General features: G+C 36.1%; 1 protein-coding gene across 8 annotated transcripts in view; it reads right to left on the minus strand.

The window, feature by feature from the left end:
• Positions 1 to 12,520, minus strand: part of LOC115119800 (calcium-activated potassium channel subunit alpha-1a-like) — a 238,410-nt gene that overhangs the window by 17,931 nt on the left and 207,959 nt on the right. For 5 of the 8 annotated variants that reach the window (XM_065002678.1, XM_065002677.1, XM_065002684.1 and 2 more), the window contains 2 exons: positions 10,790 to 10,906; positions 10,330 to 10,425 (listed from right to left, as the gene is read on the minus strand). In XM_065002678.1, coding sequence (XP_064858750.1) covers positions 10,330 to 10,425; positions 10,790 to 10,906 — 213 coding nt within the window. The remainder of the gene's footprint in view (positions 1 to 10,329; positions 10,426 to 10,789; positions 10,907 to 12,520) is intronic. The other 3 variants (XM_065002679.1, XM_065002683.1, XM_065002682.1) reach the window with 1 other exon arrangement.

The following is a 12,520-nucleotide window of genomic DNA, read 5'->3' on the forward strand; positions in this document are numbered from 1 at the left end:
GTTAAAAGAGTCAGAGGGGATTTAATATGTAGGTATTCAAATCATGTGTTTACTTGGAGAAGATCTCAAATATTTACAGGCATCCTCCATGGAAGCAAACATATTGTATGTGCGAGTTTTGTCTCTGGTTGGCTTTGTGGTCAGCTACAGTATTACAACCCATATCCCCAGGCCATTCATGGACTCATGACTTCATGCACATTAAAAGACTTAAGCTTTGAATTTCAACATAAGCAATCTTCAACCGTATCAACAACATCAATAAGATGTTGTTAAGTCTTGTAAATATAGCTATAGGTCCAGCTATAGTTATTCATTTGAAAAGAAAATATGTTAATATTTTTCTAAACACACCTTTGAGCACAAAAAACACCTAGAGCTTTAAAAAGGAAAGTATTGATGTTGTTTGGTTTCAGAAGTGCTACTAAATAAAAATCAGCCAGACCTGACAAGAGTCAGATGAAAGGAAGGTCATCGGCAAGAGAAATTATCTATGAACAACTAAGATGATACTACGGAAACAGACCTAAGACGCTACTATGGAAACAGAACTAAGACGCTACTATGGAAACAGAACTAAAATGCTACTATGGAACCCAAACTACAGAAAAAGAGATAAGATGCTTTAATGGAAACAGAACTAAGATGATACTATGGAAACAGAACTAAGATGATACTATGGAAACCGAACTATGATACTATGGAAACAGAACTAAGATGATACTATGGAAACAGAACTATGATACTATGGAAACCGAACTATGATACTGTGGAAACAGAACTATGATACTATGGAAACAGAACTATGATACTATGGAAACAGAACTATGATGATACTATGGAAACAGAACTAAGATGATACTATGGAGACCGAACTAAGATGATACTATGGAAACAGAACTATGATACTATGGAAACCGAACTATGATACTATGGAAACAGAACTATGATACTATGGAAACAGAACTAAGATACTATGGAAACAGAACTAAGATGATACTATGGAAACAGAACTAAGATGATACTATGGAAACAGAACTAAGATGATACTATGGAAACAGAACTATGATACTATGGAAACAGAACTATGATACTATGGAAACAGAACTATGATACTATGGAAACAGAACTATGATGATACTATGGAAACAGAACTAAGATGATACTATGGAGACCGAACTAAGATGATACTATGGAAACAGAACTATGATACTATGGAAACCGAACTATGATACTATGGAGACCGAACTAAGATGATACTATGGAAACAGAACTATGATACTATGGAAACAGAACTATGATACTATGGAAACAGAACTATGATACTATGGAAACAGAACTATGATGATACTATGGAAACACAACTAAGATGATACTATGGAAACACAACTAAGATGATACTATGGAAACAGAACTAAGATGATACTATGGAAACAGAACTATGATACTATGGAAACAGAACTATGATACTATGGAAACAGAACTAAGATGATATTGTGGAAACAGAACTATGATACTATGGAAACAGAACTATGATACTATGGAAACAGAACTATGATACTATGGAAACAGAACTAAGATACTATGGAAACAGAACTAAGATACTATGGAAGCAGAACTATGATACTATGGAAACAGAACTAAGATACTATGGAAACAGAACTAAGATGATACTATGGAAACAGAAATAAGATGATACTATGGAAACAGAACTAAGATGATACTATGGAAACCGAACTATGATACTATGGAAACAGAACTAAGATGATACTATGGAAACAGAACTATGATACTATGGAAACCGAACTATGATACTATGGAAACAGAACTAAGATGATACTGTGGAAACAGAACTAAGATACTATGGAAACAGAACTAAGATGATACTATGGAAACAGAACTAAGATGATACTATGGAAACCGAACTATGATACTATGGAAACAGAACTAAGATGATACTATGGAAACAGAACTATGATACTATGGAAACCGAACTATGATACTATGGAAACAGAACTATGATACTATGGAAACAGAACTATGATACTATGGAAACCGAACTATGATACTGTGGAAACAGAACTATGATACTATGGAAACAGAACTATGATACTATGGAAACAGAACTATGATACTATGGAAACAGATCTATGATACTATGGAAACAGAACTATGATGATACTATGGAAAAAGAACTAAGATGATACTATGGAAACAGAACTAAGTTGATACTATGGAAACAGAACTAAGATGATACTATGGGAACAGAACTAAGATGATACTATGGAAACAGAACTATGATACTACGGAAACAGAACTAAGATGATACTATGGAAACAGAAATAAGATGATACTATGGAAACAGAACTATGACACTATGGAAACAGATCTATGATACTATGGAAACAGAACTATGATACTATGGAAACAGATCTATGATACTATGGAAACAGAACTATGATGATACTATGGAAACAGAACTGGATGATACAGAACTAAGATGATACTATGGAAACAGAACTATGATACTATGGAAACAGAACTATGATACTATGGAAACAGAACTGGAAACAGAATGATACTATGGAAACAGAACTAAGATGATACTATGGAAACAGAACTAAGATGATACTATGGAAACCAAACTATGATACTATGGAAACAGAACTAAGATGATACTATGGAAACAGAACTATGATACTATGGAAACAGAACTATGATACTATGGAAACAGAACTATGATACTATGGAAACAGAACTATGATGATACTATGGAAACACAACTAAGATGATACTAGAACTAAGATGATACTATGGAAACAGAACTAAGATGATACTATGGAAACAGAACTATGATACTATGGAAACAGAACTATGATACTATGGAAACAGAACTGGAAACAGAACTATGATACTATGGAAACAGAACAGAACTATGGAAACAGAACTATGATACTATGGAAACAGAACTATGGAAACAGACTATGATACTATGGGAAACAGAACTGGAAACAGAAAGATGAACTATGATACTATGGAAACAGAACTAAGATGATACTATGGAAACAGAACTATGATACTATGGAAACCGAACTATGATACTATGGAAACAGAACTATGATACTATGGAAACAGAACTAAGATGATACTATGGAAACAGAACTATGATACTACGGAAACAGAACTAAGATGATACTATGGAAACAGAACTATGATGATACTATGGAAACAGAACTAAGATGATACTATGGAAACAGAACTAATATGATACTATGGAACCAGAACTAATATGATACTATGGAAACAGAACTAAGATGACACTATGGAAACAGAACTAAGATGATACTATGGATACTATGGAAACAGAACATGATACTATACTATGATACTATGGAAACAGAACTAAGATGATATAAGATATGGAAACAGAACTAAGATGATACTATGGAAACAGAACTAGAAACAGAACTAAAATGATACTATGGAAACAGAACTATGATACTATGGAAACAGAACTATGATGATACTATGGAAACTAAGATGATACTATGGAGAAATGATACTATGGAAACAGAACTATGATGATGAAACAGAACTATGGAAACAGAACTAAGATGATACTATGGAAACAGAACTATGATACTATGGAAACAGAACTATGATACTATGGAAACAGAACTATGATACTATGGAAACAGAACTATGATACTATGGAAACAGAACTAAGATGATATTGTGGAAACAGAACTATGATACTATGGAAACAGAACTATGATACTATGGAAACAGAACTATGATACTATGGAAACAGAACTAAGATACTATGGAAACAGAACTATGATACTATGGAAACAGAACTAAGATGATACTATGGAAACAGAACTATGATACTATGGAAACCGAACTATGATACTATGGAAACAGAACTATGATACTATGGAAACAGAACTAAGATGATACTATGGGAACAGAACTAAGATGATACTATGGAAACAGAACTATGATACTACGGAAACAGAACTAAGATGATACTATGGAAACAGAACTATGATACTATGGAAACAAACAGAACTATGGAAACAGATGATACTATGAAACAGAACTATGAACATGATACTATGGAAACAGAACTATGATGATACTATGGAAACAGAACTAAAAGATGATACTATGGAGACCGAACTAAGATGATACTATGGAAACAGAACTAAGATGATACTATGGAAACAGAACATGATACTATGGAAACAGAACTGATACTATGGAAACAGAACTAAGATGATACTATGGAAACAGAACTAAGATGATACTATGGAAACAGAACTATGATACTATGGAAACAGAACTAAGATGATACTATGGAAACAGAACTAAGATGACACTATGGAAACAGAACTATGATACCATGGAAACAGAACTATGATACAATAGAAACAGAACTAAGATGATACTATGAAACAGAACTAAGATGATACTATGGAAACAGAACTATGATACTATGGAAACAGAACTATTATACTATGAAAACAGAACTATGATGATACTATGGAAACAGAACTAAGATGATACTATGGAAACAGAACTAAGATGACACTATGGAAACAGAACTATGATACTATGGAAACAGAACTATGATGATACTATGGAAACAGAACTAAGATGATACTATGGAAACAGAACTATGACACTATGGAAACAGAACTATGATACTATGGAAACAGAACTAAGATGATACTATGGGAAACAGAACTAAGATGATACTATGAAACAGAACTAAGATGATACTATGGAAACAGAACTATGATACTATGGAAACAGAACTATTATACTATGAAAACAGAACTATGATGATACTATGGAAACAGAACTAAGATGATACTATGGAAACAGAACTATGATACAATAGAAACAGAACTAAGATGATACTATGGAAACAGAACTAAGATGATACTATGGAAACATAACTAAGATAATACTATGCAAACATAACTATGATACTATGGAGACCGAACTATCATACAATAGAAACAGAACTAAGATGATACTATGGAAACATAACCATGATACCATGGAAACAGAACTAAGATGATACTATGGAAACAGAACTAAGATGATACTATGGAAACAGAACTATGATACTATGGAATCCGAACTAAGATGACACTATGGAAACATAACTATGATACCATGGAAACAGAACTATGATACTATGGAGACCGAACTATAATACAATAGAAACAGAACTAAAATGATACTATGGAAACATAACTATGATACCATGGAAACAGAACTATGATACTATGGAGACCGAACTATGATACAATAGAAACAGAACTAAGATGATACTATGGAAACAGAACTAAGATAATACTATGGAAACAGATCTAAGATGATACTATGGAAACAGAACTAATATGATGCTATGGAAACAGAACTATGATACTATGGAATCCGAACTAAGATGACACTATGGAAACATAACTATGATACCATCGAAACAGAACTAAAACGATGCTATGGAAACAGAACTATGATGCTACTATGGAGACCGAACTATGATACTATGGAATCCGAACTAAGATGACACTATGGAAACATAACTATGATACCATGGAAACAGAACTATGATACTATGGAGACCGAACTATAATACAATAGAAACAGAACTAAGATGATACTATGGAAACATAACTATGATACCATGGAAACAGAACTATGATACTATGGAGACCGAACTATGATACAATAGAAACAGAACTAAGATGATACTATGGAAACAAAACTAAGATGATACTATGGAAACAGAACTAAGATAATACTATGGAAACAAAACTAAGATGATACTATGGAAACAGAACTAAGATAATACTATGGAAACAAAACTAAGATGATACTATGGAAACAGAACTAAGATAATACTATGGAAACAGATCTAAGATGATACTATGGAAACAGAACTAATATGATGCTATGGAAACAGAACTATGATACTATGGAATCCGAACTAAGATGACACTATGGAAACATAACTATGATACCATCGAAACAGAACTAAAACGATGCTATGGAAACAGAACTATGATGCTACTATGGAGACCGAACTATGATACAATAGAAACAGAACTAAGATGATACTATGGAAACATAACCATGATACCATGGAAACAGAACTATGATACTATGGAGACCAAACTATGATACAATAGAAACAGAACTAAGATGATGCTATGCAAACAGAACTATGATACTATGGAGACCGAACTAAGATGATACTGTGGAAACAGAACTATGATACTATGGAGACCGAACTATGATACAATAGAAACAGAACTAAGATGATACTATGGAAACATAACCATGATACCATGGAAACAGAACTATGATACTATGGAGACCAAACTATGATACAATAGAAACAGAACTAAGATGATACTATGGAAACATAACCATGATACCATGGAAACAGAACTATGATACTATGGAGACCAAACTATGATACAATAGAAACAGAACTAAGATGATACTATGGAAACATAACTATGATACCATGGAAACAGAACTAAGATGATACTATGGAAACAGAACTAAGATGATACTATGGAAACAGAACTATGATACTATGGAAACAGAACTAAGATGATACTATGGAAACATAACCATGATACCATGGAAACAGAACTATGATACTATGGAGACCGAACTAAGATGATACTGTGGAAACATAACTATGATACTATGGAAACAGAACTATGATACTATGGAAACAGAACTATGATACTATGGAAACATAACTATGATACTATGGAGACCGAACTATAATACAATAGAAACAGAACTAAGATGATACTATGGAAACATAACTATGATACCATGGAAACAGAACTATGATACTATGGAGACCGAACTATAATACAATAGAAACAGAACTAAGATGTTACTATGGAAACAAAACTAAGATGATACTATGGAAACAGAACTAAGATAATACTATGGAAACAGATCTAAGATGATACAATAGAAACAGAACTAAGATGTTGCTATGGAAACAGAACTATGATACTATGGAAACCGAACTAAGATGACACTAGAAACATAAGATGATACCATGGAAACAGAACTAAATGATGCTATGGAAACAGAACTATGATACTATGGAAACATAACTAAGATGACACTATGGAAACAGAACTATGATACTGTGTTTGTTCATGGAAAACAGAACTAGCCAGGATAGCTAACACCAGACAAACAGAACTTATGATGCTACTATGCTGGCTGAAAACATAACTATGATACTATGGAAACAGAAATAAGATGATACCCTTCCCCCTGTGTTTGTTCTATGCTGGCTGAAGACCTACAGTAGCTAGCCAGGTACTAGCTAACACCAGACACAGATGATACCCTTCCCCCTGTGTTTGTTCTATGCTGGCTGAAGACCTACAGTAGCTAGCCAGGTACTAGCTAACACCAGACACAGATGATACCCTTCCCCCTGTGTTTGTTCTATGCTGGCTGAAGACCTACAGTAGCTAGCCAGGTACTAGCTAACACCAGACACAGATGATACCCTTCCCCCTGTGTTTGTTCTATGCTGGCTGAAGACCTACAGTAGCTAGCCAGGTACTAGCTAACACCAGACACAGATGATACCCTTCCCCCTGTGTTTGTTATATGCTGGCTGAAGACCTACAGTAGCTAGCCAGGTACTAGCTAACACCAGACACAGATGATACCCGTCCCCCTGTGTTTGTTCTATGCTGGCTGAAGACCTACAGTAGCTAGCCAGGTACTAGCTAACACCAGACACAGATGATATCCTTCCCCCTGTGTTTGTTCTATGCTGGCTGAAGACCTACAGTAGCTAGCCAGGTACTAGCTAACACCAGACACAGATGATACCCTTCCCCCTGTGTTTGTTCTATGCTGGCTGAAGACCTACAGTAGCTAGCCAGGTACTAGCTAACACCAGACACAGATGATACCCTTCCCCCTCTGTTTGTTCTATGCTGGCTGAAGACCTACAGTAGCTAGCCAGGTACTAGCTAACACCAGACACAGATGATAGCAGTGACCTAGAAGTATCTTTGCCTTATATGAATAGTTAATTGCTGACATGCTGCAGTCAAATGTTGGAACTAGTAGACTATGTAAAACAGTGTGAAACACACCTTCTACGATGTTCATTACACGGCCATACTTATTTAAATAAGGTAAGAGAATAAGACATTACCATTGGTGTATTAAAATTGTGTTTTTTGTGATAACTGAAAGCCATGCCTGCGATAGAATTTTCCGGTACGCCTTGCCTTTTTTGTGAATTCTAGAGTTACCACCATGACTGTATTTGTTAGAGAAAGAGAAGTGGTTTTTGAATTGGTACATTTTCAGTCCTGTGGTCTTCATCAAGGTACTTCCTAGGCATATGTTATCATTCAAATTAAACTCTTTATGACAATTTGTTATATATCTCACGAGGCCATATTTTGAGCCCTAATTTTACCCTAATACAGTGAACTGTAATTAATGGTTTACAGGCCACATCAGGCCTGCAAGTAGGATTTCAAAATGCTGGTAACCTTTCCCAAATTCTCAGATTTTCAACAAATCCTGGTTGAAGGATTTCCTGTTTATTCCGTTTCCAGGAATCTTCCAACTGGAACTTCTGGGAAATGTGGTTAAAGTTGCCAGAATTTTGCAAACCTACCTGCAAGTCACATTATTCTGGGTTACAATGTGATGTGTAATTCCTATTCGAACAGCGACAGAATTAGGATAACCAACAGATGGAATTTTTATTCTCCCGCAACCTGCATTATTAATAAAGACTGCCATGGTTAGGAACACTGTGAGGAGACTACCTAAGCCATCTAAACTGGACAAGCATTTCAGTTACGGTGCAAAAAGACTGATTGGATAAGTTTAGAAAAAATGATGTTATTGTATCTTTGTGTAGCATAAGATTAATGAATAAATTAAACTACATTCAAAAACACAGATATTAAAAACAATTCTATAATCAACCTGCAGTAAAGCATTCTGGGAAATATGATAATAATTATGGTACAAATGTGCCTTTTTTTTGGGTACCACCCCAGTGACAAACCCATTAGTTCCTTTAGGTTGCAAAAATGTTGTATTGTACCCGATAGTGGGTATTGAGGGTACACAAAATACGCTTGTACCCTGGGAAACATTTATATTTTAGTAATTTAGCAGATACTCTTATCCAGAGCAACTTACGTGAGCAATTAGGGTTAAGTGCCATGCTCAAGGGCACATCGAACGAGCAACCCTTGAGTTACTGGCCCAACGCACTAAACCACTAGGCTTCCTGCCGCCCAGAAATGGACCTTCACACTGTACCTCTTTTGTTGAGAGTGTGATTCTTGTACCTTTATATTCAACTTATTGGATACATAAATTATAATCTTTATCCGCACATGTACCCTAAAAAGTACCGAACTGTACCATGTGAGATTATACGTGTACCTCTGAAGGTACATTATGTGTTTTTAATATTGTTGTACAACAGGGAACAATACTATACCCTAACCATACCATTATTTCTAAGTGTATGAAAACAGAACTAAGATGCTACCATGGAAACAGAACTGAGATGCTACAATGGAAACAGAACTGCGATACTACTATGGAAACAGAACTAAGACGCTACCATGGAAACAGAACTGAGATGCTACAATGGAAACAGAACTGCGATACTACTATGGAAACAGAACTAAGACGCTACCATGGAAACAGAACTGAGATGCTACAATGGAAACAGAACTGCGATACTACTATGGAAACAGAACTAAGACGCTACCATGGAAACAGAACTGAGATGCTACAATGGAAACAGAACTGCGATATTACTATGGAAACAGAACTGCGATGGTACTATGGAAACAGAACTAAGGTGCTACTATGGAAACAGAACTGCGATGGTACTATGGAAACAGAACTAAGATGCTACTATGGAAACAGAAGTAAGGTGCTACTAAGGAAACAGCCACGAGGACTTGTATTGGGATCAAAGAGCCTTGTGATTCTCAGAAAAGAGAAATAGGCCAAAACAAGACAGTCAGTTCCAACAAGAGAACCCAGAGTACAATCTGCTCAAAGTGATACCCTGGGAATGAACCAGACTAGGGTTACATCCCAAATCACACCCTATTCCCTACATAATGCACTTCATAAGGAATACGGTTCCATTTGGGGTGTAACCTAGGCCTCTTGGACCAGGCAGACAGAGAAATCAGAAGGAAGCTGGAGGAGGACGAGGCGGCTCGGCGGCGGTAGTGCAACACCGAGGCAGCGGCTTCTTACCCAGTTCTGTTATTATGTGTATGTTGATCCCACTGCTTGTATCCTGACTGAATGAAATCACAGGTAGGACTTTGCCTGCTGCTTTTACTAACGGTGCTACAGACAAGTGTTAGGGAGAAATAGTCACGAGGTTATTAAAGATTAGATAAATGTATTAGTCATGGAATGGTTCAAAACATGAAAATCACCTTCAGAATGTGTTAGAAAGCATAGATTGACTGAGGAATTCTGGTCTGTTTAGTTTATTAAAAAGCTGAAACATCCGTACTATTACCACACTGGATTAGATTAGAAAAATATATATATTCTCAATCAGGCAATTCATTTTGGTGTTTTTTCATCACTCTAAAACTATACAAAAAATGTATGTATATAATTCCATGAAACCTTCCTTTTCACCCATTTCACACTCTTTAAGGACAATGCCAGAGTGACATTACATTCATACCTGCTGACATACCTAGTTCAGTGATGATGGGGACATTGGCTCCTGTTGTGATGGAAGCCTGTCGGACCAACCCCCCGTGAACTGGACTGTTTTCAGGAGAGGACCTGTCCATGCCTGGCAGGGTAAAACCTACATGGAAACATACATAGACGCTGATGACTGCCTACGACAGATGATATAATGCCTTATGTAGCTGTTATAAAGGCCTTATGAATGCATACATTCGAGGCCTACAGTAACATGTTAACACAAAGCATATTCCTGTCATGAGGCACTTATCTATTCTCCAAAGAAAGTATAGAAGTACAAGGAAAATGGAATTGATATGATTATTTATCAATACTGTATAACATATTTTAGCCATTCTTGGTCACATTCAAGTCATTTGGAGTAAGCCCATATTACGCAATGTTGAGTCAATTCAGCTGTATTCATGAGAGGTGCCTCCATCCGTAAATATCACAATATAAACGTTTACATGTTGCTCATTTTGTTTCCCGTCAAAGTGTCGCCGTCTGAGTGGAGTCTCAAAAAAAAAAAAAAATCTTCTAATGCTGAAAAAGTGTCATACACGCATAAATAACATAGCCACGAAATAACAGAAACAAGTGACGTGAGAGTGAATCTAAATGGACTTGACATCCTCCCTTTTTTCCTCTCTCTCCCTGACAAGTAAAAACATGAATTCGGTGACGCTGTATGAATAATACACGGCCTGTGGTTTGACATCTGTCACTTGCTGCTGACTAAAGCCCGACCACTAGGTCATACAAGTGTCATAGAGGAACAACCAGGTCAAGAGGTCCCTTAAAGTAGTACAGTCAATGGCAGGACGGGAATGTCAGTCCGTTATTGAAGCCCGTTTCGCCTCACTTCTACATCTCACGAGATGTTTTGATATAATATTCATAAATTACTTACTGTATCATTTTTTTTTTGTGTGTGTAAAATTGATTACAAATTAGTAATAAGAATCAAATGTGTAAGATAATCTATCATTTAATTTGCTTAATGCCAGGATAATGTCAGGATAATGTCAGGATAATGCCATGGTAATGCCAGGATAATGTCAGGATAATGTCAGGATAATGCCATGGTAATGTCAGGGTAATGGCAGGATACTGTCCGGGTATTGACAGGGTAATGCACAGATAATGTCGGGATAATGCATAAGATAATGCCAGTATAATGTGAGGATAATGCCAATTACCAACAAGTAGCCATAGTCATTGTAACCTGAGGAACAATCATCACCAGAGATTCCTGTCAAACACAGTGACATCAGGTCAAACACAAGCACGCGCACACACACAGTGTTGTACAGCTAACCTTGTGGGGACACACAATTCAGTCCCATTCAAAATCCTATTTTCCCTTGTCCCTAACCCTAAACGTAATTCTTACCCTAACTCTAATGTTAACCTTAACCTTAAACCCCCTAGAAATAGCATTTGACCTTGCGGCGACTAACAAAATGTCCCCAGTTGGTCAAATTTTCTTGTGGGGATTTCTGGTCCCCACAAGAGTAGTTAAACATGTCCACACACACACACACACACACACACACTAATCCCTAACTTTATCCTGAAAACCTAACCTTAACCCTAAATCAACCCTAAACCATACCCTTACCCTAACCTTATCCTGAAAACCTAACCTTAACCCTAAACCTAACCTTAAACCTAACCCTAACCCCAAACCTAACCTTAAACCTAACCCTAAACCTAACCTTTCCCTAAACCT

Source organism: Oncorhynchus nerka, linkage group LG16, assembly GCF_034236695.1.
Source record: "Oncorhynchus nerka isolate Pitt River linkage group LG16, Oner_Uvic_2.0, whole genome shotgun sequence".
Lineage (NCBI taxonomy): Eukaryota > Metazoa > Chordata > Actinopteri > Salmoniformes > Salmonidae > Oncorhynchus > Oncorhynchus nerka.